Below are 25,725 nucleotides of genomic sequence, written 5' to 3' on the forward strand. Positions count from 1 at the left end.
GAAGAATATACAACTATGTACCGGGGGGCTTTGGGGAGAAAAAGGGGGAAAAAATCTTTAAAACATGATTGCTACCATTTAAAAAAAAAAAAGTTGTGGTTCCTAAAGCTTTTGAATTGCTGGTGGCAGCAGCTTCCTCTCTTTTTGCTTGTTCTTTTACTGTGGGGTGAGTATATGGTTTTAAGTTAAATACTATAACATACAAAATATAAGTCGTTCCCTATCACAGTTCATGACATGAAAACTTACTTAAGACAGGAACCCCATCATATGACACAGCATCAGGAAAGGCTGGTCATGCTTTGTAGGATAAAGCGTAGTTCAACATTGTGGGGCCAGCCCACCTGCTAGATGCTAAGTAACCTAAAGAGTTGATTGTTAGATATTGGATTCTTCCTCTGGACCCATCGCTTTCAAGAATTACTCCTCAGCATTTTCTCCTCAACAAGACTAGTTCAGAAGCAATCTGGCTTTCACCCTTCTCCTGTGTAAGAACTGAAACTGTTCTAAGTTTATCAGTGATCTAGTTTCTCAGCCAAGGAATATTTTTCATGCCTGCTACTCTCTGAGATGCTTTGTAATCTTGGTCTCTGGCTGCTCAATCTTGTTTTAGCAAATTGTTCTCCCTTGCCCTGCCCTTCATCCGCATATGTAAAGTCATGAAAGGTCACATGACAAACTTTTAGTGTATTGAAACATATATATGTATGTTTGAAACACATATGTAGTATGTATATATGTATATGTATATATATGGCCAGACACATATTTCTATGTGCTTCTGCGTGTATAGAAGAAGCTCAAGAGTAGTAGTGATATGGAACCTCTTAATCTCAAGTTCCTGTGCCAGACGCACAGCAAGCCAAACTCTGAGACATCAGTGTTTGGAGATGGAGTAAGATTTATTCAAATTGGCCAAAACAGATGGGTGGGAGCCCGGGTTTGCTCAAATCCACCTCCCCAAGAACAGAAAGCAGAGGGGTTTTATGGAGCTAAGGGGCTTCACAAGAGGAGCTTTGGAAAACAAAGGGGTCACTCCCGAGAAGCCCCTGGGCAATCTGACTTCTGGGCTTTAACTGCTGCTGAGGGTCGGCCACCCAGTGATCGGGACCTCCCTGGAGGCATTCTCTTTCTTCTGCAGAACAAGCTCATAAATCCTCTAGACCCCTGAGTCAATCCTCAAGTTAAAGAGGAAAACAGCAAATTGGTTTAACATCTACAGTACCCCTCAGGTATCTGGCTTCATTCAAATCCAAGCTCTGCCTTCTACTTTGTGTGCCCTTTGGCGGGTTATTTATTTATTTATTTATTTGCATATTTTCTCCTCTGGTTCAAAAAAAAGAGGGAGGACAATAGTACAACTTACTTCATAGAGCTGTGACTACTAAATGAGCTTTCATGAGTTAAATCACGCAGAACAGTGTCTAGCATGGTAAAGGTAAGCGTAAAAAAAAATACATTTATAGCACATATACATTATCTATAAATTTATCTAAAACTTCCTATTTCTGTTTCCCTCTGAGAGCAGAAGTGACATTTAGAGGAAGCAGGTATAAGTGTCCCATTTTGTTTTATATCATTTGTAAAGCATTTTTTTAAAAAAGAAAAAATAACGCTAAAACCTATGTATTTTCTTTGCCATTTGAAAATAATTTTTAAAGGAGAAAAAGCCAGTCTCTTTGCTACTTTTATTTTTAGAATAGTTTGAAATATTCTGCTTAAATATGATAAAAGGAAGAATTTTATTTATGCAGGTACTTTTTTCTTTTTAAAAAATAGTTAAAACAAACAGAATTAATTTTCAAGTTCCCTTGAAAGGAGAAAGAAGGAAAGTTGGGAGGGAATGAATCCAGATTTTGTTGAATTAAATATGAGTTATATATACAGAAAGATACACAGGTCTCTGGCTTAAGTCGGCTGATGTGGTGATGGCTGCTGATCTGCCTCCATGAGGAAGCATAAACCAGAGGACCAGAGAATGTTCCTCATTTTTCAGTTGCAGGTCAGGAAACTACTTGTTATTCTGTTACAAAATCTGTGGCTTTCATAAATAGCTTAAAACTCCTCTTAGATCCTAGTGCTTGAGAGCACATTTTGGAAGGCACTTGGATTTGTATTCCAACTGTAGCAGTTTACTAGCTGTGTGATTTTAGGTTACTCTCATTTTCTAAGTTACTGTTTCCTCATCTAAAAATGGGCAAAATAGGGGCCGGCCCCATGGCCTTGTGGTTAAATTCAGCGTGCTCAGCTTCAGTGGCCCAGGTTCAGTTCCTGGGTGCAGACCTACACCACTCATCAGCAGTCATGCTGTGGCAGGGACCCACATACAACATAGAGGAAGACTGGCACAGGTGTTAGCTGAGGGCAAATCCTCAAGCAAAATGATGAAGATTAGCAATGGGTGTTAGCTCAGGGTGAATCTTTCCTCAGCAAAATAATTAATTAATTAAAATAAATTTAAAAATAGATAAAAATGGGCAAAATAATAATCCCATAGCGTTATTGGGAAACAACTTTGCCGAAGCTCAGCTCCTTTCCTTCCTCTCTCCCTCTCTCCCATCCTTTCCAACAAGTGCACTTTAATTAAACAACCCAGAAACCTAAATAATAATAATAAAAGCGGCTTAGACACTGTAAACAGAACTCTAAAAATCACAATATGGACAATAACAATCATCTACAATCTCATCAGAGGGAAGAGTATCTTCACAGAAAATACCTTGTTTTTTTTGGTCAAATTCCAAGTTTAAAACTTTTTCATTTTTCAAAACTAGTATTAGTAAGATTTTACCAAATGCTGAAGAATTGGAAATGTTTTTCTTTTGGTTTACTTGTAGTATGTGAACTTTTCATGATACTTGTGCCTCAGTGTATACAAGTCATATTTAGTTAAGCATAACTATTTTGAGTTATGAAACACAAAAGCTTTGCCTACAACTCACCAGAAGAGAAGTAAACAGTATGGAGAATGACATACTAACACATCCTCCCAGGAAATGTTACATTAAAAATAGAAGAACTGAGGGGCTGGCCCCGTGGCCGAGTGGTTAAGTTTGCGAGCTCCACTTCAGCAGCCCGGGGTTTTGCCGGTTCGGATCCTGGGCACGGACGTGGCACCACTCATCAGGCCATGCTGAGGCGGCATCCCACATGCCACAACTAGAAGGAGCCACAACTAAAAATATACAACTATATATTGGGGGGCTTTGGGGAGAAAAAGGAAAAATAAAATCTTAAAAAAAAAAAGAAAGTAGAAAAACTGAGAATTGGCTACATATCAAAATATTCTTTGCTCTTGCCCATTACCAAGTTAAAATCTTTGAGGAATATTGTTTGGCCATTTAAATAGAGTGCCACAAAACAGTTGATATCAGGTATTACGAGAACTTGCAAAAAGAGAGTATTGTAATAATCCTAGAAGTGTAGAGTCAGGAGATGCTGTAGGTAGTTCCTGCGGATTCATAGTGTAGAGTCAGATGACAAACTTCCAAATGAGGCTGATAGGACTTTTCTGCATAGCAATTGACAGGGGCTAGAGCTTGAAATCATCAACTTCACTACCTCTTACCAAGATGCATTGGAATCCAATTAGATGATTTTATAGTGGGATGAACTTAGATGTAAAAAGAAGTCAGGGCTACGATCCAATGTTTTTTCCATCAATACTCTGGCCATATGGAAGCCAAGAATGGAAAATGGGATGTTGATCTAGAGTTTAGGGAGTAAGGTCACTATGAGAAGTGAGAACAAAGGGAAGAAACAAAGGGCTGGACCTCAGGCTTTAAGATACCAAAACAAGGGATTTGAATTGCTAAGTTTTTCCTTTTCCCTAGGCTCCAATATGGCCCAGCCAATCCTGTCTTTATCTGAAAATTTGATTATTTTGTTCACCATGCATGTTTTGAGGGATTTTTTTTTTTTCAAAAATGATGTTAAAACATTACTCACCTTGATTGCTGAGGTTTTTGGCTCAGCCTTAAACTTTGTTCCCAATTAATCTAGTCCTGGCCCTGTGAAGGAGGGTAAAATGCTGCAGGAATGGGACCAAAGACCTCACTGATTTCAGAGTTTGGAAGGAACTGGGCCAAGAAAGAAAGAATCAACATTTACAGCTGTTCTTTGATCCACTGCTCTCCATCCGCTCCACTTGACTGACTCACCGCATTGCCCCAAATTGGGATGGTCCCATTACTTCTGATCCCTTTAACCATCTTGATTAGACTATATAAAATCTATTTTCCTTTGTGTTCTGAAAATATTAGAAATTACAAAGAACATTTAATAGAAAAATAAGAAAACACCAAATCATAGAGAAAGTTAAATTTAAAGTACACATATTTTGACAATCCTCTGGTCTCCCCTGCCACCTCCCCAGCAAATAAAATATGTCTCCATTGTCATGGACTTGTCCTAGTATGCTACTTGTGGCATCTATGCCACTGGTTGCTGAGTTCTTATAGATTTTGATAATCTTGAATTAAGTAAAAGATCCGCAGTGGCAGGACATATATTAAAGCTGTTCAGTCTTAAATGCTGGAATTAAATGGAACAAACAATGGAAATAGGGACATGTATCAGGAACATTTCCACCACGCTGTACTCAACACTCTGAACATTTCTTAATCAAGTAACGACAAGTAGACACTCAAATCACTGAATATTTTATTGAACAATTATTGAAGTCGATGAGCAGAAATCTGTAACCATTTAATTACCTTCCAATGGTATGACTGGTTTTTAACTTCTGTGACTGTGAGAATCTGTATTTGAAAAAGTGTAGGCTTGTATTAAAGGAGATTCATCTGAACTGTATAAAATATTAATTTTCTCTTTTTGTCCAAAATATATAAGTGAGTACATGTTTTAAACATAAATATAATTGACAATAGCTTATATTTCTACTGAAATGTACTTGTGTAAAGGAATTATAATTTATCCAGAAAATCATTCAGAATTTCCCCAAAATATCCAATTTAAATAATGAGGTAACACATTTCATAAAACACTTTTTGTTTGTGTGTAAATTTAATTATATTTCTTTATATAAGCACCTTCCATTATAAAAGACACCATTAATAAGCTATAAAAGGGAGACAAATACCATGATGTCAGAATTTCTATTTCAAATTCTTTATATGGTGATCCCAACCTTTCATTTTAGCAAAGTAAGGGTTAAATGGTTATGGCTTCTCCCATTCTATAATGTTTACAAAATAAAGTTTCCAGTGCTGATATGAATTTGTAAATTTTATATCTGGAATTAAGTTATAGTAAAATAATAAAAACATTATGGCACTGAGATAACAGTCTTTCAATAAATACAAATTAAGATCATATTTAACAACTTGGGAACACCTAATTATCAATACAGTTCCGATTTAGATGGGATAGTTTCCTTTTGGTAATCACATCCCTGAGTCTCCTATGATTTTTTCATTTACACGTCTCACCACCACAGCACCAAATCAGCACCAAAACAAAGCCCAGCAGAATGGTGAGCACTCATACGTTAGAAAAGAGATATTGCCCTGCTTGGGAGCTCATTGGCATAAGTGGATTTTAAATGTCAACTTTAAGTGGGCCTTTCTAAGAAACTATCTGTACAAATGAATCAAGGACATAGAACTTCAAAGGAAATCAAACCTTGGCTTCTTATAACTACATCATGAGAAATAGATTCAGAAATGAACATTTCAGCTGTAAAATAAAAGGAACTACAATTAGTATTTCAAATGTTCTTTTACAACTTTAAGTGGGTATTATTCAAAATAAAAAAATACTTTTATAAACATTAAAGTCTATCATATAAAATTGGTAACAATAACTTCTTTCTTAGTCTCTCTACATAAATAATCCATGAACCAATTATTTTCTCCTTATTTTACAAAGCCAGATGGTCAATGCATTTGATTTCAGGTTTAGCATTTTTTCAAAAAAATCACTCAAACATATAAAAAGTTATTTAATAGTTTTGGAGAATTATAAGAATATGAAAAAAATTTTCAGTTCTTGTACTTTTTACAATTAGAGAGTTCTAAGATATTAAAAAGTATTTTTCTTTTTAAACCATGTAAGAATAATAATGTGCAGAAAAAGATGAGAGATTTTTGTTGCAAGTAATTGTGCTTCAGACTAGAATTGCTTTTGAATTTATGATATTTTCCCTCTAAAGAGAAACCAAGAGGAAGAGAATCTTGTGAAACTAATAAACCATCCCAGGTGCTTTCAAACAATTCCTTTCTTACAGGAACTTCTAAGCAATCACACTATTATGTGGATGGATTCACTTCTTTTCTTCTTCTGGTAGACCAGGTGAATTTCACTAGAGAAGATCTATATTTGGAAGGCAAAGGAGAAAGAAATATATCTTAATAAGAAATGCTATCCAGCAGACCAATTTACCCATGCTTCAGTTTTTTAAATAGACAATGAGTTATGAAAATTTGTCAGAGTTTTTCAGTGCTGAAAGCAACTTCATACTTCCTTACCTTTCAAAATAAATACAACACCTATATTTCTTCAAAAGTCTGAATTTATGCTATTGAAGAGATTTTTTTCATTAAATTATTTATCACCTAATAATCTTTATTTGCTCAGTGGTCTGCATTAGCAGTCTCAACAATTTTTCTTAGTATTTTGGATTTTGATTCCTGATATTTATACCGGCTAAGACAGTTACTTAGAGCAGATCAACAGAAAGATATCAGAATCAAAATCTTAATTTGGAGTATTTTATTTAAGAGATAAAATGGTCCCTAGGAATCTTTTAATGCTATGAAACTAATAATTAGTACTCCGCAATAAGTTTTAAATATAAGGTAGGTGAAAATATAACTAATTTTTTAAAGACAAAAATGAGTCTCTTGTAACAGGAGAATTCCTGGTGCCAAGGTTTTCCTAGGCATTTGTTTTGGCCCCCTCTGGAAAACATGAAGGCAGCCCCTTGCTTCATTTTTGGAAGCTTCCACCTCCTTCACATTTCATTTTCTTGACAGTCATAGTGGGGTAACTATAACTAATTTAGCAGTAAACGGAGAGAGGTATGTCTTTTCTAGGAAGTATCTCTCAACTCAGACTGCCTAAAATTTGAATATAAAAATGAGATAGTTATTTTTCTTTCTCAGATTGGCAAAGATTAAAAGTATTGATAACATCCACAGTTGGCAAGAGTGTGGGAAATAAGCATTCTCATGACTTGCTATTGGAAATGTAAAGTGGTGTAGCTTTTCTAGAGAACAATTTACCACTAGGTATCAATATTTAAAATATGTATAACCTGGGGTACTTAAAGAATGATGGTATAAGGAGCTCTGTGGACCCTCTTCCCAGTGAAACAACCATAGCTGGTGAAAATTATTTGAAAAAAGGAAAGAGTATTTAAAGTCTCTAGAAATTATCCTAAGGGAATAGAGCAAATGGAGAAACATTTATTCAAGTGCTATAGATTGAATGTTTGTGTCCCCCTAAAATTCCTGTGTTTAAACCTAATCCCCATTGTGATGGTATTTGGAAGTCGGGCCTTTGGGAGATGATTAAGTAATGAGGGTGGAGACCTCATGATTAACATTAGTGCCCTGATAAAGTAAAACCCAGAGAGCTCCCTTGCCCCTTCCACCATGTGAGGACACAAGAAGACAGCCATCTGTGAACCAAGAAATGGACTCACACCAGAAATCAAATCCACTGGCACCTTGTTCTTGGACTTTCCAGCCTCCAGAACTGTGAGAAATAAATTTCTGTTGTTTATAAGTCACCTAATCTATGGCACTTTGTTAACAACCTGAACAGACTAAGACATCAGAAAAATGTACTAATAACAAGAACCAGAAATGGTAAACAAGAAGGCTAATTATCAACTCTCTATAAATATATATATATATATATATTTCCTCTCCTTCTCTCAGCTTTAAAGGATCTAAAGTTATATAAAGTAATAATAACATAGTTGGATTTATGTATAGAAGTAATATGCATAACTATAATAGAATTAAAAGAGGAAGAGAGAATAGAGCTATATAGGTATTCCTATACTCACTGGACTTCCAATAGAAGTAGATTCTGATTAGTTCAGACATATATTGTTTAAGTCCTAGAGCAACCACTAAGAAAATAACAGTGTGAAAAAAATAGTGAAAAAAATCATTAAAATATTGCACTAGAAAATATTCATTTAATGCAAAAGAAAGCAATAAAGGTGAAATAGAGGAACAAAGAAACAAAAAAGACATGAGACATATAGGTATCAATAATAAGATACAGATCAATAATGACATTAAATGTGAATCTACTAAACAATCCATTCAAAATGTAGATGTTGTCAGGCTGAGTGTAAAAAAACCATGATCCAACTATATGTTCTCTATAAGAGTTACGCTTTAGATTCAAAGTCAAAAATAGGTTGAAAGTAAAAGAATAGAAAAAGATATCATGCAAACAGCAAGCATAAGAGAGCTGAAGTAGATATATTAATAACAGGAAAAATAAATTCTAAGACAAAAATTGTTATTAGGGACAAAGAAAGACATTTTATAATGATAAAAGGGTTGGTTGAAGAATATATAAGAATTCTGAAGATACACGAACCTAAAAATAGAGCCCCAAAATATGTGAAGCAAAAACTGACAGAATCAAAAGGAGAAATAGATGATTCAACAATAAGATGAAGTTAGAAATCAATAGCAAATAAATTTGGGAAATTTACAAATGTGCGGAAATTAGCACCACACTCCTAAACAACTAATAGGTCAAAGAAGAAATCACAAGGGAAATAAGAAAATACTCTGAGGGGCCTGCCTCATGGCCAAGTGGTTAAGTTCACACGCTCCGCTTCAGCCGCCCAGGGTTTCACCAGTTCAGATCCTGGGCACGGACATGGCACTGCTCATTGAGACATGCTGAGGTAGCGTCCCACATAGCACAACTAGAAGGACCCACAACTAAAAATACACAACTATGTACTGGGGGGCTTTGGGGAGAAAAAGGAAAAATAAAATCTTAAAAGAGAAAGAAGAAAATATTCTGAGGTGAACATGAAAAGTTATAGGATGCAAAGTAGTGCTTAGAGAGAAATTTATAACTCTAAACATATATATTAAGAGAGAAGAAAGATCTCATTCAATAAACTAACATTCCACCTTTAGATACTAGAAACAGAAGAGCAAACAAAACCTAACGCAAGCCGAAGGAAGAAAACAATAAGGATTAGAGCAGAAGTGAATGAAATAGAGAATGGAAAAACTATAGAGAAAATCAACCAAACTGAAAGTTGGTCCTTTGAAAAGATTAACAAAATTGGTGAAGCTTACCTAGGCTGATCAAGAATAAAAAGAAAAAACTAAAATAACTAAACGGAGGAATGAAAGAGAAAATATCACTACTGATCTTAGAAAAGTAAAAAAAAAAAGGATTATATGGAAATATTCTAAACAACTGTATGCGAAAAAATTAGATAACTTAGATGTAATGAACAAATTCCTGGAAAGACACAAACTACCAAAACTGACTTGAGAAGAAATAGAAAATCTGAATGGGTGTATAACAAATAAAAAAAAATTGAGCTACCAATTTTAAAAACTTCCCACAAAGAAACGCCCTAAGCCAGATAAATTCACTGGTGAATTCCACCAAAAATTTAAATAATCAGTCTCAGTCCTTCACAAACACTTCCCACATATAGAAGAGGAAGAAACACTTCCCAACTCATTCTATAAGATCAGTGTTACCCTGATACCAAAACCAGAAAAAGCTATCACAAGAAAAGAAAACTACAGACTAAAATCTCTTGTAAATGTAGATAGAAAAATCTTTAACAACATACCAGCACACTGAATCCACCCATATATAAAAATGATACTACTTCATACCTAATGGGATTTATCCCAGGAACGCAAGATTTGTTTAACATCCAGAAATCACTTAGTGTAATACATGATTTCAATAGAATAAAGGACAAAAATGCACAATGATTTCAATAGAAACAGAAAAAACAGTTTTGTTTTTGTTTGGTTTTGTCAAAACCCAACACTTCTTTCATGATAAAAGCTTTCAGCAAACTAGGAATAGAGGGAATCTTCTTCAACCTGATAAAGAACATCCACAAAGACCCACAGCTAACATCATACTTCTTGGTGAAAGACAGAATGCTTTCCATCTAAGATTAGGAATAAGACAAGGATGTCTCTTCTCACCACTTCTATTCAACACTGTACTGGAGGTTCTAGTTAGGACAATTAGACAAGAAAAGGAAATAAAAAACACCCAGACTAGAAATAAAGAAGTAAAACTATCTCTATTTTAAGATGTCATGAGCTTTTACATAGCAAATCCTAAGGAACCTACTAAAACTATGAGAACAAATCAACAATTTCACTAAAGTTACAGGATACAAGATCAATAAACAAAAAGCAGTTCTATTTGTAAACATTAGCAATGAACAATTCAAAAAATGAAATTAAGAAAATTCCATTTTTAATAGCATCAAAAGAATAAAATACTTAGGAATAAGTTAAACAAAAGAAGTATAAAACTTTTATTCTAAAAACTAAAACATTGTTGAAAGAAGTTAAAATAAATCTGAGTAAATGGAAATACATCAAATGGATTGGAAAATTTAATTGTAAAAAAGGCAGTACTTCATACGTTGATCTACAGATTCAACACAATCTCTAGGCAAATTCCAGCTGGATCTTGACAGAAATTGACAAGCTGATCTTAAAATTCATATGGAAATTCAAGGAAACCAGAATTACCAAAACAATCTTGAAGAACTACAAAGTTGGAGGACTCACATGTCCCAATTTAGAAACTTGCTACAATATTACAATAATCAAGACCATATAGTATTAGCACAAGGGTTGACATATAGATCAATGAAATAGAACTGAGAGTCCAGAAATAAACCCTTACATTTATGGTCAATTGATTTTCAACAACAGTGCCAACATAGTTCAATGGGAAAAAGAACAGTATCTTCAACAAATGGTGCTAGAACAACTGGATATTCAAATGCAAAAGGAGTTGGGGCCCTTCCTCACAACATATATGAAATTTACCTCAAAATGGATCATAGAATAAACCTAAGTGATAAAACTACAAAACTCTTAGAAGAAAACATAGGTGTAAATATTTTTGACCCTGAATTAGTCAATGGTTTCCTAATATGACACCTAAAACACAAGCAACCAAAGAAAACATAGACAAATTGGACTTTAACACAACTAAAATCTTTTGTGCTCAGGGCTGGCCCCGTGGCTGAGTGATTAAAGTTCCTCTCACTCCTCTTGGGCAGCTGGCAGCCCAGGTTCATGGGTTTGGATCCCAGGTGTAGACCTTGTCAAGCCATGCTGTGGCAGTAACCCACATACAAAATAGAGGAACATTGGCACAGATATTAGCTCAGGGTGAGTCTTCCTCAGAAAAACAAACAAAACAAAACCTTTTGTGCTCAAAGGACACCACCAAGAAAGTGAAAAGACAACCCCTAGAATGGAAGAAAGTATTTACAAATCACACATCTGATAAGGGTCCTGTATTCAAAATATGTAAAGAACTCCTACAACTCAACAACAAAAAGACAAATAAGCCCACTGAAAAATAGTCAAAGGATTTAATAGATATTTCTCCAAATAAGATAGACAAATGGCCAATAGGTACATAAAAGGATGCTCAACATCCTTAGTCACTAAGTAAATGCAAATCAAAATCATGAGATACCGCTTCACACCTACTGGGAGGGCTATAATAGCAAGCATTGATGAGAATGTGGAGAAACTGGAATCCTTATATACTGCTGGTAGGAACGTAAAATGCTGCAACCACCATGGAAAGCAGTTTGGCAGTTCCTCAATGAATTAAACATACACTAACCATATAACCCAGCAATTTCACTCTTAGGTATATACCCAAGAGAACTGAAAAAATATGTTCAAGCAAAAACTTGTTTAGGGCAGAATCATTCCCAATGGCCCAATAGTGAAAACAACAGATGACTGGATAAACAAAATGTGATTTTTCTATACAATGGACTTTTATTCAGCCATTAAAAAAGAATGAAGTACTGATTCATGCTACTACATAGCTGAGCCATGAAAACATTAAGCTGAGTTAAAGAAGCCAATCACAAAAAAAAAAAAAATTAGGAGAATCTATTTATATGAAATGTCTAGAATAGGTAAGTCTATAGAAACAGAAAGCAGGTTAGTAGCAGTCTTAAGATTAGAGAGTTGGATGGGGCCAGCCCGGTGGCCCAGCAGTTAAGTGCCCACGTTCCACTCTGGCAGCCAGGGGTTCACCTGTTCGGATCCCGGGTGCGGACATGGCACCGCTTGGAAAGCCATGCTGTGGTAGGCGTCCCATATATAAAGTAGAGGAAGATGGGCACAGAGGAAGATGTTAGCTCAGGGCTAGTCTTCCTCAGCAAAAAAAAAACAAAAGAGGAGGATTGGCAGCAGATGTTAGCTCAGGGCTAATCTTCCTCAAAAAAAACCCAAAACACAGGGGGGTGGGGGGAGGGCACTAGGGGTGAAGTGGTGTACCTACAACATGACTAATAATGATGTACAACTGTAATTTCACACACACACACACAAAAACCTACATCTCACACACACAAAAAAAGTCACCTTAATCTTTGTTATGTAAGGAGCTTGAGTTGTTTGGGATAATTCAGGCATAAGTTCCTCTACATTGCATACCATATTATATGTTTCACTGTAATATCTGTGGAGCTATTACAATTTTAAATGGCAACAAAAGGGAGAAATGAAGATATTATGTGGTGCAGTTGCTTTAAATAAAACACTTTTGTCCTTTTATGAGAAAAAAAAAACAACCCAAAAAACAAAAAAACCAGAACTCTGACCAACAAACTGTGCAACAACCAGTCCAGGAAACCAAACCACAACCTCTGCAGCAATTGGCCCCAAGTGGTGATTTTGTCATAATTGCTAGTTTCCCTAATATGTGCCCCTCCTTCCTCCAATTCCAATTCAGGACTAACCAGAGAAAGCCATAAACGCTCCCCAAACCAATCACATAGGAAGCCCCACTTCTAGGCAGCCTGCCTCCAACTTTCCCATAGCAACAACCGCCGAGAGCATACCTGAAGCCTTCCCCTTTTTTCACTATAAAGCTTTCTCACTCCCCTGCCTATATTTGGTCCTCTGCCAAACACAAGTGATGGTGGCTGACTCCCTTGCTATAGCAAGCTCTGAATAAATAGGCTTTGCTTCTGCTCATTTGGATAGTCTTCTTCCCCGCATCCCCCTGCTCCTGCCATCACCCCCAGAGTATTATCAGGCATTGTAAAGAGGTAATTGAAGCCAAAGGAATGGCTGAAGCAGAGCAGGAGAGAGTAGAGAGAACTTCACCTTGCAAGTCTTGGTAGGTAAGATTAAGCCTGCCTAGGAGCCAGAGGATCAGCTGAGAATTTAACAGAAAAGTATAAGCATGGTTCCAGAATTTAAGGGAAGAGATTTTGGCAGACCAACTAGTCAGTTGCTACTAACTGAGAAATTCTGCTGAGAAATCAGGAAGAAGACTAAAAAATGTCAGTTTAGAAACATGAAGATGATTGATGTCAATTTTAAAATAGGTGTAAGACAGAATAGAGTGGATTGAGATGTTGACAAGATGATTCAGAGGGCAAAGAGAATGAAGAAAATGTGTTAAGTGGTGGTTTCAGATTCCTGAGAAAGTGGGTAGGGAAGGGATCCACAACACAGATGGAGAAAGGGTCATGCCTTCCATGGCACCAAGAAGGACGAGGAGGATGGAGGTAGGCAAGGTGGGAGGAAGATTAGAAGGGATTCTAATTTGGTCCTGGAGGTGAGTGATGGACCATCTGATGACTTCTCTTTTCTCTGTGATGCAAGAGACAAGCCATCTGCCAAAAATGAAGATAAGGGTCTGAAATTTAAGGTGAGTAGAAAATGTTAGAAACAGTTATTGTGGAATGCAGTGCAGCAAGCTGACCACGGAAATGTAGCAGGTTTGCTGGACAGTGAAGGGCTAACTGAGATTGGAGGTAATAAATTTAAAAGTGGTTCCAATCTGACTTCTTGCGTGTTGGCCAGGAACAATAATGTGCCTGGATGAAGACTTCAGGATTCTTCCAGAACAATGAGATGAAGACAGAGAAGCAAGGAAATCTGTAATGTTGACAGCAATTATGGAAATAAAGAATTAGAGAATCTGGGGCCAGCCGGGTGGTGCAGCGGTTATGTGCGCATGTTCCGCATCAGTGGCCTGGGGTTCGCCGGTTTGGATCCCGGGTTGGGACGTAGCACCGCTTGGCACGCCATGCTGTGGTAGGTGTCCGACATATAAAGTAGAGGAAGATGGGCACGGATGTTAGCTCAGGGCCAGTCTTCCTCAGCAAAAAGAGGAAGATTGGCAGCAGTTAGTTTAGGGCTAATCATCCTAAAACAAAAAAAAAAGAAAGAAAAGAATTAGAGAATCTTAGCTAGAGAAAAGGAAGACTAGAGGGGGCCAATGGGCCTGGAGAAGGATGGCCAATACTCTGGAAGGCCTGATGTGGTTGGAATAGTGGCAGGGTTGACCAAGCTCCTGGCACAAATGGGTGTGCATGGCTGAGACCTAGTGAATGAGGTCTTGGGAAAGCCTGTGTATTATGCCTATTTTTCCTCTCTAATAAAATTTTAACAAAGCAGAAGACATGTGGTTTGCATTGTTAATTTGTTAGTTCCGTCAAGTTGATTCCAAGTCCTAATAACCCTGTGTACAGTGGAGTGGAACTCTGCCTGGTCTTTTTGTGCCATCCTCTCACCATCTGGCACTGTATCAGACAATGCCCTGCTGCTATTCACAGGGTTTTCAAGGCCAGTTTTTTCAGAAGTGGGTGGCCAGCTCCTTCTTCCTAGTGTCTCAGTCTGGAAGCTCCGCTGAAACCTGTTCACTACGGGTGACCTTGCTGGTATTTAGATACCAGTGGCATAGCTCTCAGCATCACAGCAACATGCAACTGCTCTAGTACGACAACCAACAGACTGGTGGTATGGTGCCCTTGCCAAGAAAGGACACGGGCCTTGGTGGTGAGAGCATCAGATCTTAACCTCTAGACCATCGCATTATTAATTATTTTATTTATAAACATTTATAAATATTCTCAGTGGTAACAGATAAACTATCAAGGATTTAATTATAAATTTGCAATATTCTGAGCGATTATAGATAATCTGACAAGAATTTGAAGGTCTCTGGTGATAACTGCTTATCATTTTATTAAGATCAGGAAGTTTAGAATTCATCTATACATTTGATATTACTGACAGTGTTGAAAGAATTGTGGCGTTCAGTACCATACACCACCATTTTTTTTTTTAAGATTTTATTTTTTTCCTTTTGCTCCCCAAAGCCCCCCAGTACATAGTTGTATATTCTTTGTTGTGGGTCCTTCTAGTTGTGGCATGTGGGCCGCTGCCTCAGCGTGGTTTGATGAGCAGTGCCATGTCCGTGCCCAGGATTCGAACCGACGAAACACTGGGCCGCCTGCAGCGGAGCGCGCAAACTTTACCACTCGGCCATGGGGTCAGCCCCTTACATACACCACCATTTTTTAAAAGGACATCCAAGAGTGAAATGTATTGAAATAGTTAATAAGTCATTTCATTTTTCTCAAGTCACCCTAAAAACCAATAAATATTTTCTTTCGATTATCTAAGAATAATATATTTTTCTTTTCTTTTTTTTTTTGAGGAAGATTAGCCCTGAGCTAACTACTGCCAATCTTCCTCTTTTTGCTGAGGAAGACTGGCACTGAGTTAACATCCATGCCCATCTTCCTCTACTTTATACGTGGGACGCCTACCACAGCATGGCTTTTGCCAAGCAGTGCCATGTCCGCACCCGGGATCCAAACTGGCGAACCCCGGGCCACCGAGAAGCAGAACATGCGAACTTAACAGCTGCGCCACTGGACCAGCCCCCAGAATAATATATTTTTCAAATACCTTACAGCTATGTAATAATAACCTTAATTAATATCACTAGGTCATTAATTGAACACAAAACCGAGAACTAAAGATAAAAGATTTATGCTACAAAGAAATTTTAGATTCCTGAACCTGATAAAGAGTAGCCACTTTAAGTAAATATCTACAGAGAAATTATATACTTCATATGAGGAATCAGTTTCCAAAGTGAGGAAAACTCTGAAATTAGGCTTTAGTGCATCATATACATATTTTGCATAGAGGAATGTAGATTTCATTATAATAACACATAATATATAACATAACTATATATATTTATATATTTAATATGTAATATATATAATATTAAGGCATTGTGATCTTTATATAAGTTTTATTTCATCAGTAAATTAGGAGCATTAGGAATTTTCTGAGCATGCTCTCTGGACGTTGGACTATGATTAATTGAGAAAACAATAATTTTCTACATTTTCGCGTTTTATAGATATTACAGTCCACGCAGGAATCTCCTATACCCAGGCCATTCACACACTATAAACGTTTACACTCTAAGCTTTCCAAGCCAAATCTTGCCTTCAAGGAATTCACATTCCAATACTGATAAAAAACTGATGAAATAAAGTAGAATGTGCTAAATGGCTTTAAAAACCTCCTGATAAAAATACCGTGATTGTTGACAGAGTGGAATATTATTTTAAGTTAATTGGATCAGGGTGGGCCTCATAAAAAAATGGAATTTAAAGAGAATCCTGGGGGGATGGGAAAGGTTTGAACTTGAGATAAGGGAAGCAATTCCTGGAAGAGAAAACACTTCTAGCAAAGAGAGAGCAATCAGAGTTCAATTTGGCAGTTAATATTAGGAAATAAAGCTGAAAATGTGTGTTAGAGTCTAATGATAGTAAGTCCTAAATTCTAAGATAATACATAAAAGTTTGGTTCATTTCTTTTAGAAACATGAATGGAGTGCCTTCTGTATTCTGGGCACTCTTTTTCGCTGAAGATACAAAGATAAGTACAACCCACTGTTGAGAGTTTAGCTAAGCTATTCCATGGGATTGTTGCCTCCGCATCCATTTTGCTTGGCCAACTGTCCTGCAAGGACTTTAAACTGACACTAGCTCCTCATGCAAGTTCCTGTCCTGGATACCAGCTGTAGAGTCACAAACAATTAAGATCCTGATGTGACTTCCCCAACAGCCCTATGACCAGTAGTCTCCCTGGGCCTGTATCCTTATGGGCCCCTTAGAAACGACTCCTCGTGGGGCTTATCAAAACCCCACTCTCTTGGTTTGAATTGATTGATCTGACCCTAGCGCTGGACCCCAAAGCATTCCACCTACAGGCCCTAATAAAGGCATGTGCCCCAGTGCCTCTGCCTTCATTCTGCCTTGAACTCCCCATGTGGCCCCTCCAGGCATGCAGTGTACTTCTTCCAGGACTCATGAGTGATAAACTTCTCTATTTCAATTTACCTTGTAGTCAGCTGTGGAACTAAGGCTCACCTTGGCTCACCATTCCGTACTCTGAGCTCCACTTAACAAATGTTAATTTAACAGAGTCAGAACACCCTCGCTCTGCCTATGGGGAATTTACAGCATGCTGAGGGAGGAGGGGAGGAGTATAGTCAGTTAACACATTATTGTTATTATTTATTTTTTTAAAAAGATTGGCACCTGAGCTAACATCTGTTGCTAGTCTTTTTTTTTTCTTCTTCTCTCCAGAGCCCCCAGTACATAATGGTATATTCTAGTTGTGGGTCCTTCTGGTTGTGTTGCTTAACACATTATTACAATGTGGTGAGTGAAGTACTTTTGCAGAAGTATGCAAACGCTCTGAGAGCAAAAAGTGGGCATCTAATACAACTGGTAGGGGTATCAAAATGAGGAATGGTTTCTCAAAGGATGAACTGACAGGGAAAGAGTATGTGCCACCCATGCCACAAACAAATGTGAACCACGCCTGAGTAACACCACAGACATGCATGAGCCACACCTGAACCATGTGTGAGCCATGCTTGACCAAAGCCTGTATGTTTCATGTGTGGCTCCCCTGTGGTTCATGTGTGGTTCAAGCATCAAACATGTGTGTTTCACAGGTGGTTCAGATGTGGTTCAAGGGTGTCTCACATGTGGTTCCTGCATGGCTCACACATGGTTCGGGTGTAATTCAAGCGTGGATCTCACACGACTCGTCTGGGTCACATATGGTTGAGGACACTTTCACACGTGGTTCAGGCATAGCTCAGCCATGGCTCACACGTGATGCAGGCGTGCCACAGGACTGGCTCCCATGTGGCTGACACATGATACAGGCTTTGGTCAAGAAAGGACAATGCAGGCAGAAATGTAGCTGTGGAACAGCAAGAGGTGAAGAATGGACTGACTTTAAAGTAAGAGTAATAGGGGCCTGGGGCCCAGTGGTTAAGTTCGTGCGCGATCCGCTGCAGGCAGCCCAGTGTTTCATCGGTTCGAATCCTGGGTGCGGGCATGGCACCGCTCATCAAGCCACGCTGAGGCAGCACCCCACATGCCACAACTAGAAGGACCCACAACTAAGAATATACAACTATGTACTGGGGGGCTTTGGGGAGAAAAAGGAAAAAAAAAAAGTAAGAGTAATAATAACTCTAGCTACTATCTATTTAGCACTTAGTATGTGCTTGGTATGATTATGATAAGGTACATACCATTACTAGCTCCATTTTATAGGTCGGAAGTAGAGGGAGGGTTCAAGAGGGTAAGTGACTTACCAATGATCACCAGTGAGTGAGTTATGTGGCCAGAGCTCCATCCATGCAGTCCAGACAGTCTTAATTCTTTCTTATCGCCTCTGGGAGAGGTAAGGGGAGAAGAGGTGGCAGGCGATGCTGGAGAGGGACATTTTATAAGGTGTTGTTTGTTAAATTATGGGTGCTTTCACTGTCCTGAAGGCTACAGGGACAGCTGAGAGCTTTAATCAAGGTGTGGCATGATTGGATTTACAGTTTAGAAAGATTAGATGATAAAACAAAAAATGAACTTTCCACATCCAGAACTGAAGACAGGAGTGATCAGTTAAGGTGTTAAGCCATGGTGGAGAGATATAAGAGGCACTGAGATGGTGGTAGTAGAGATGAAAAGGAGGGAGCTGATTTAAAAAAATATTTCAAGGTAGAAATGACAGGTGGGGAAATGAACTAGAACTGAATATTAGGGCACTGTGCTCAGAAATTGATATTGAAACAGTAACATGCATACTTCATAGGAGAGTGCATGATGCATAGTAAACGTCTAATATATGGTAGCTTTATAATTATTCTCTACATTTTGAAAACACAGGAGAAAGATCTGAGTGGGAGGACTTGAAGAGTTTACTTTTAGGTATTCATTCATCAAATATTTCTGGGGAGCATAGTATAGTCACTGGGCACACAGCTGTGATCAAAGCAAAGTCCCTGTTCTCATGGAACTTACATTCTAAGGAAAAGAGGCGAATGCTAAACGAATAACAAAGTACATATATGTCATGTCAGATGGCATTAGGTGTTATGGAGAAAAACAAACCAGGAAAAGGGAAATAGGAGGATCTAGGGTAGACAGAGGTACTGCTTTCTTTTTTAAAGACTTTATTTTGGTATTGCTTTTTGATATAGAGGATCATCAGGGAAGTTCTTCCTAATGACATCTATGATATTAGAACAAAGAACTGAGTTACAAGTCTAAGCTATGTAGAAGCCATGGTGGAGATCTGTATATGCAACATAGACATGAGCTGGAAGTCTGTAGCTAAGGTGATTCCAAGTAGACAATTAGACACCCCGTACAGGTCCTGAAAGGAAGAGTGAATTGTTCCAGAGGTAAATAGTCAGAAGGGAGCACGGTGTCACTGAAACCAAGGAAAATCCATTCTACCATTTGACCTACAGTAGGATAACTGAGATCAGGACCAAAATGTAATCACTGGATGAAGAAAAAGAAAGGCATTAGAGACCTTTCCCAGAATGCATTGGGGTGCAGTGTGTTGAAAACAGATGGGAGAAAAGGAAACTGCCACCTTTTCAGGAAATTTGGCTGTGTAGAGAAGATGGGCTGGTCACTAGAGAGCACTGTGGAGTCAATGGTGCACAATTTTTTCTTTGATAAGGATGAAATAGATCAGTTTTGACGTATTTGACATTCTGGGGAAGAAAGGGAGAAATTGCTGGATCAAGGTTCCTGAGACGTAGAGAGATTAGCCATATCCAAGACAGGACTCTCTCTTCGTGAAAGACTAGGAAGAGGAAACAGAAGTGCTGCAGCTACAGATGTTTGTAGTTTGAGGGCAGTTGTGGTTTGTTGTTCTCTGAGGAGTGAACCCTTGCTATGAGTTGGAAAAGGAGGTTAAGAAGTTTAAAGAAACTAGAGGTCATTAAACGTTTGAAATGTAGCTGAATGGGAGTCAGAGGTGCCTAAAAGTAAGAAGAGTTGTTCCTAGAAAACCGTGCTGAAGTTGGAGATGGAGCGCTCCACTAAAGTGCAGATTCCGTGCTGAAGACAGTTGGCTTTCATTTAGCCAAAGAGGCAGAATGGAGTGAGAAGGGCCAAGAAAACAGGAGATGTGCAAAAACCTGGGAGGCATGGCAGAGGTTTGGTCAGGGGGGTCAGAAGACTTGACTTTGAAGGGGTAAGAATAAGGCAGAAAATACAGAACTAGAAGCACTTGCATTTTGAATGGTAATCAAGGGTGACGAGGAAATTAGCTGGTCTCAGCTTAAAATAAAGTATTAAAAGGTACCTTCGCCAAAAATCTTTCCATAGCCATTACCTCTGGGAAGTGAAAATGGGCAACTGGGCAGGGTGGAAGACTCTCACTTTTCACTTTACATTGTTCCATACCGTTAGAAAAAAAATTTTATGCCACGAACATGTATCACGTCTTAATTATTATTAAAAAGCTAGATGAGTATGTATTAATAGGGTATGTAGTTATCTGGAGAACCTATTTATAAATAAAATCATTAACGTAGTGAGATTTTACTATTGGAAGGGGAGATCATTAGAATCTAAAGTCCTACCTCATTTTCCACTTGACCGCTCTCACATTAACCTGTAGGCTTGGATTTCCTGACATGCCTTTCTCTTGCTTTCCTCCACTCTAACTCACCTAATGCTGAAGGTGATGCCAAAATATTTGTGAGAAAAAAAAAAAGTCAAGAAAATGAATTTTATACAGCGTAGATTTTCTGTTTAACTCAATTGACAGGTTAGGAAATCTCACTGAGCATGACTGATGAGGACTCGAGGAGTGAGAAAAATGGACAGAGGAAAGATAAGAGGGCATTCCTAGTAAGTGAGCCAAGTCTAAACACTCCAAGGGCTTAACCTGGAAAACTTCCAAAGTCAACTGTTTACCTTACCTATCTGCTTACAGTCTTATTTGACCCTAACTGAATCAAATAGAGACTTGTGATTTTATCTAAAGCATGTAGAAAAGTGAGGGATAAATGAAAGGGAGCTTCTGCTTTAAAGCTCCACTCCCTAGGTCTGTAGTGCCTTTAACCAGTTGTCAAAGTACCCCTGGTGCAAGACATATAAAAAATGTCCAAGTATTTAGGACAATGAGAATTATGCTATCAAATTTGAAGGTAGCACTTGTTATAACACTGGTTGAGCAAGATCTTAGGAAATTATCTTTTTTTTTTTAAAGATTTTATTTTTCCTTTTTCTCCCCAAAGCCCCCTGGTACATAGTTGCATATTTTTTAGTTGTGGGTCCTTCTAGTTGTGGCATGTGGGATGCCGCCTCAGTGTGGCTTGATGAGTGGTGCCATGTCCGCACCCAGGATCCAAACCGGTGAAACCCTGGGCCACGGAAACGGAGTGGGCAAACTTAACCACTTGGCCACAGGGCCGGCCCGAGGAAATTATCTTAACGTTTATCTTGCATTGGCTTTTATAATATTGCTAGATTCCAGAATGTAACTTTTACACGTTCTTCAAAGAACTGAGGCTGGAATGTAGGACTAGTCTAAACACTGAGAAAGTGGATACTGTAACCTGAGCAGTTTTTTAAAGTTGATCAGCCAAATTTTGTAAAGGACTGCTATCATTCAATCGTTTATATGGCGTTTTTTTTTTTGGTGAGCAAGATTGCCCCTGAGCTAACATGTGTGCCAATCTTCCTCTATTTTCTATGTGGGACACCATCACAGCATGGCTTGATGAGTGGCCAGAGGTCTGTGCCTGGAATCTGAACCCATGAACCCTGGGCTGCCAAAGTGGAGCCTGGACCTAACCACTATACAACCTGGCCAGCCCCTATTTGGCTTTTATTTAAATTTTCCTTTGGTTTACAATTTGGTTTATGGGTCAAAATTTCCCTTAACTTAGACAATTCGGATTTCACTACTCTATCTTGTTTACTTGGAACCTGGTTTTTATGGCAGGTGGTTTGTGGAAAAAGTCGATATAATTTGTGGCTAACTAAGGGCTTTTATTCATGTTATGCAAGGTATCTTTCTCTGTATATGTAGGCATTCCCCTGCTAGCGTGAAATGCCTCCTCTCCTTTGTTATTTGTGGAGGAGTGCTGGGAAAATCTGGAACTTCTTCACTCCTCCTAAGCTCAGATTTTATCATTATTTGTATGTGAGGCTGAAATGAATGATCAACACACACCAAAGGACTTTTTAACACATAAAATCCTTTTAAAGCATGAGTTAGTACCTATTAATTGGCTTCTCAAGAACTTCTTATTGTATCTTTCTGGATTCCTCCACCAAATTTATTTTTCATATTTTGATAGCAAAGAGTAATTTGTTACAGATACAGGAGTGGAGAACTTGTTTTTTTTTGTCTTACCCCTCTTGATAAATGCTTATTATACTGAATTGCTCTTCCTTCATTTAGTGTCTTACTACAAACAGGGCTTTCACCGACTTTGAAAAGCATGCACTAAACAATAGGCATAGCAACCATTCTTTCTTCTGAATGAATAGTGCCATAAATGCTACAATCTATAGGCCGACTGAATAAGCTAATTTAGCAATTGCCTGTATATGTTAACCAGCTGAGGGATATTTCTATGGCATTTTTTTTAGGGAGATGTATTTTATCTGAATTAAAGAGCTTAAAATAATTACAATAGAATGCCAAGCTATTTTTCAGTATGAAGGAACTTAAACTTGGGCAGTGTTTGAAGTTAACTGATACACGCAGTATTACTGGTGACAGCAGTGGTGTAAATCATTGGCCTTTCAGTGATAGTAAAAAAAAAAAGGAAAGAGCAAAATTCTATTCAGAATTTATCCTTAAAAGATTCAACCATCAAGACCAGTTCTAAGAGTGAGGCTGCAAAGCTGTTGTGCCATTAATATTAAGATAATTTTATATATTGAGAAATATTTTTAGGGAAAATAAACTATGAAGTATTGAGGCTAGGACATCATTCATTTGGCCTTGTTGGGCAAATATGTCCAAATGCTTTCAAGGACACAGTGGTCTTAATGGGAAATGTGCTTGTTCTGAATAACGTGGGGAGCTACTCAGTGTTTTTCAAGATACATGTTTAAAGATACTTTCATAATGATACTCTCCTGCTGATTTTTTTAATTATGATAATTGTCAAACACACAATAGTATTAATCCCCATATAACTATCACTCAGATTCATCATTTATCAAGATTCTCCTACATTTTACTCATCTATCCCATTAAACTATTAAAGCAATTCCCAAACATCATGTCATTTCATGGTTCTGTTTTGCAAATAGCATCCCGAAACTGACATCACAGTACAGCCCTTATCACGTATTACAAAATATGAACAAACATTCTTTGGTAGATCTAATCTGGAATGCTGGCTAAATGTAGGAAAACTACTTTCTATCAAAAATACCTCAGGGGAAGGGCACTCGTGAGTGGAGAGGCATACATCTCCTCTGAAGGCAGTTGTGTCTGTGCAATTTTCTTCTCATTGCCAAATTAGCTGAGGAAAAAAGGGAAATATTAGGAGCATTTTTCAGAAAATTAATTGTTTAATCTGGAGAATGTAAGGGAATATTTTGGATACAAATTATACGGTGATTATTTGCTACTTGTTCAGATGTGATGGTGACATAAAAAATTAACGTGATGCAAATCCACGAGATGTATTCCTAACAGTTCACGTTATTAGCAGGATCTAATAGTAAAATCCTCCTCCTTCTACATGATTCCTTTTTAAATGCTCCTAGACCTTTAATTTTATGTAGTGAATTAATCACAAATATTTTACAAGAACATTGTCCAAAGTGTTCTGTATTTCAGAAAAGTAGAAATGATTCAAACAGCAATTGCTATAAGCGATAAGAAGGGATCAGCTGCTTTCTGTGTCACTGATTCAAAACTTTTTCCTTATTTATGCGACAGGGCAGACCAGGGGACATCATTTGCGATAACCTTGGTGATCAAACTTCTGATTAACTAATAAGCAGAGAGTGAATTTTTAACCAGTTATGCACCACTTTCTGTTCTAAATGAAGAAGTATATTACCAAGTGAATAATTAAACATATTTAGATATAATATTATCACCTTTCTACTTCAATTTGGGTGTGCTTTTTCCTGAGTCAGAAAACTTTCTAAATTTTTACTTGCCAGTGCTTTGAAATCTTAAATATTAGGTTTTGAAGTAAAAGCACGTTAGAATAAGTCTGCTTACTAAATTTTTGTTAGTTAAGAACAACACAACTGATATCATCCTTGAAAAATGTGTCAAGTGAATTAATATTAATTATCTTGACCATATGTATTTTTGACATTATTTTCGCTCTGTAAGCACAATAATACTAAAATTGGCACTTTCTTTGTTTTAAGTGACACATCTAATTATATAACTAGAAGTAACAGCTATTGACCTGTTTTAAGTTTTCATCTGCATTTGTCACATTATGATTTTTATGTTGTTAATTCAGTTAACATTGCCCTACTTCAGTAAGCAACATGTTCTTTTAATAAACTGCTTTAGATTTTGCATTTTATCTAAAAATCTGTAAGTTTGTTTAGCTCTGTAATGAACAGACCAAACATTTCCATTTCTTTTTACTTATGGGGACAACATATCTACAATAGCCTAGGGATCAATTTTCTTTGAACTTAGAAAAATAGTGGTAAGATATTTATCATCATTTAAAAATCCAGCTATTTTTTAAAATATCCAAAAAATAGACCTAACAAGATAGATAGCATACTTCCAAAATCCTACACACTTACTCCGAATACCCCTAAGCACACCTAAGTGATTTTCAACACAAAAACACAATCACACTCAGAGGCCTATGGACACAAAGAGGCGTAAAAACAAGTTACTTGGTACAAATGAATCAAAGTCCTACCTGGTCTCTGACCGTTGATAAGAAGGCTCATCACAAAAATTAAAAATACGTAAAAGAATTGTTGAAATCTCATTTTTCTGCCGCACTAAGGTGGAGCAGTAGCTCTGAAAGGAAACCAAACAATCTTTGAATGGTCTATGCGGTATCTGTGTGGCTCTCCTCACATTCTAATGACAAACCTCAGAGAACTGCCAGCTGCGTTTTCCAGAAAGGTTAATGATCACATCAGACAAGGTTACTGGTGCGCTGTGCTGTGGTCAGAGCCTCCCCCGGCCTCAAACCCCTCCTCCACTCCTCTCCTCCCCCCCCCCCCGTTACTCCCCTTTATTTCCATAAGCAAATATTGGTGAAATAAACCATTCAAGCATGCCGTAACTTCAGTGGAAGTCTACTCTGGAAGCTCCGATGAGAGGCTCACTTAAATTCAATCTGGATTTGGAGAAATAT

The 25,725-nt window shown here is 37.6% G+C and overlaps 1 protein-coding gene across 1 annotated transcript; it reads right to left on the reverse strand.

Annotated features, from left to right (window-relative positions):
• Nucleotides 1-4,644: 4,644 nt before the first annotated feature.
• APELA (apelin receptor early endogenous ligand) lies at nucleotides 4,645-25,725 on the reverse strand. Its single transcript, XM_014737751.3, has 3 exons — nucleotides 25,279-25,725; nucleotides 23,803-23,892; nucleotides 4,645-6,333 (listed from the first exon to the last, which is right to left on the reverse strand). The coding sequence occupies exons 1-2, from the start codon at nucleotides 25,349-25,351 to the stop codon at nucleotides 23,804-23,806; spliced, it is 162 nt and encodes a 53-aa protein (XP_014593237.2). The 5' UTR covers nucleotides 25,352-25,725; the 3' UTR covers nucleotides 4,645-6,333; nucleotide 23,803.

Source organism: Equus caballus, chromosome 2 (assembly GCF_041296265.1).
Source record: "Equus caballus isolate H_3958 breed thoroughbred chromosome 2, TB-T2T, whole genome shotgun sequence".
Taxonomy (NCBI): domain Eukaryota; kingdom Metazoa; phylum Chordata; class Mammalia; order Perissodactyla; family Equidae; genus Equus; species Equus caballus.

What these genes read in the sequence shown, in the direction of transcription:
- APELA (XM_014737751.3), bottom strand. Translation starts at nt 25,351, where the DNA reads ATGAGATTTCAACAATTCTTTTACGTATTTTTAATTTTTGTGATGAGC. An exon ending in TATCAACGGTCAGAGACCAG is followed by an intron (nt 23,893 to 25,278) that starts GTAGGACTTTGA and finishes TTTTTTCCTCAG; the next exon opens with CTAATTTGGCAATGAGAAGA.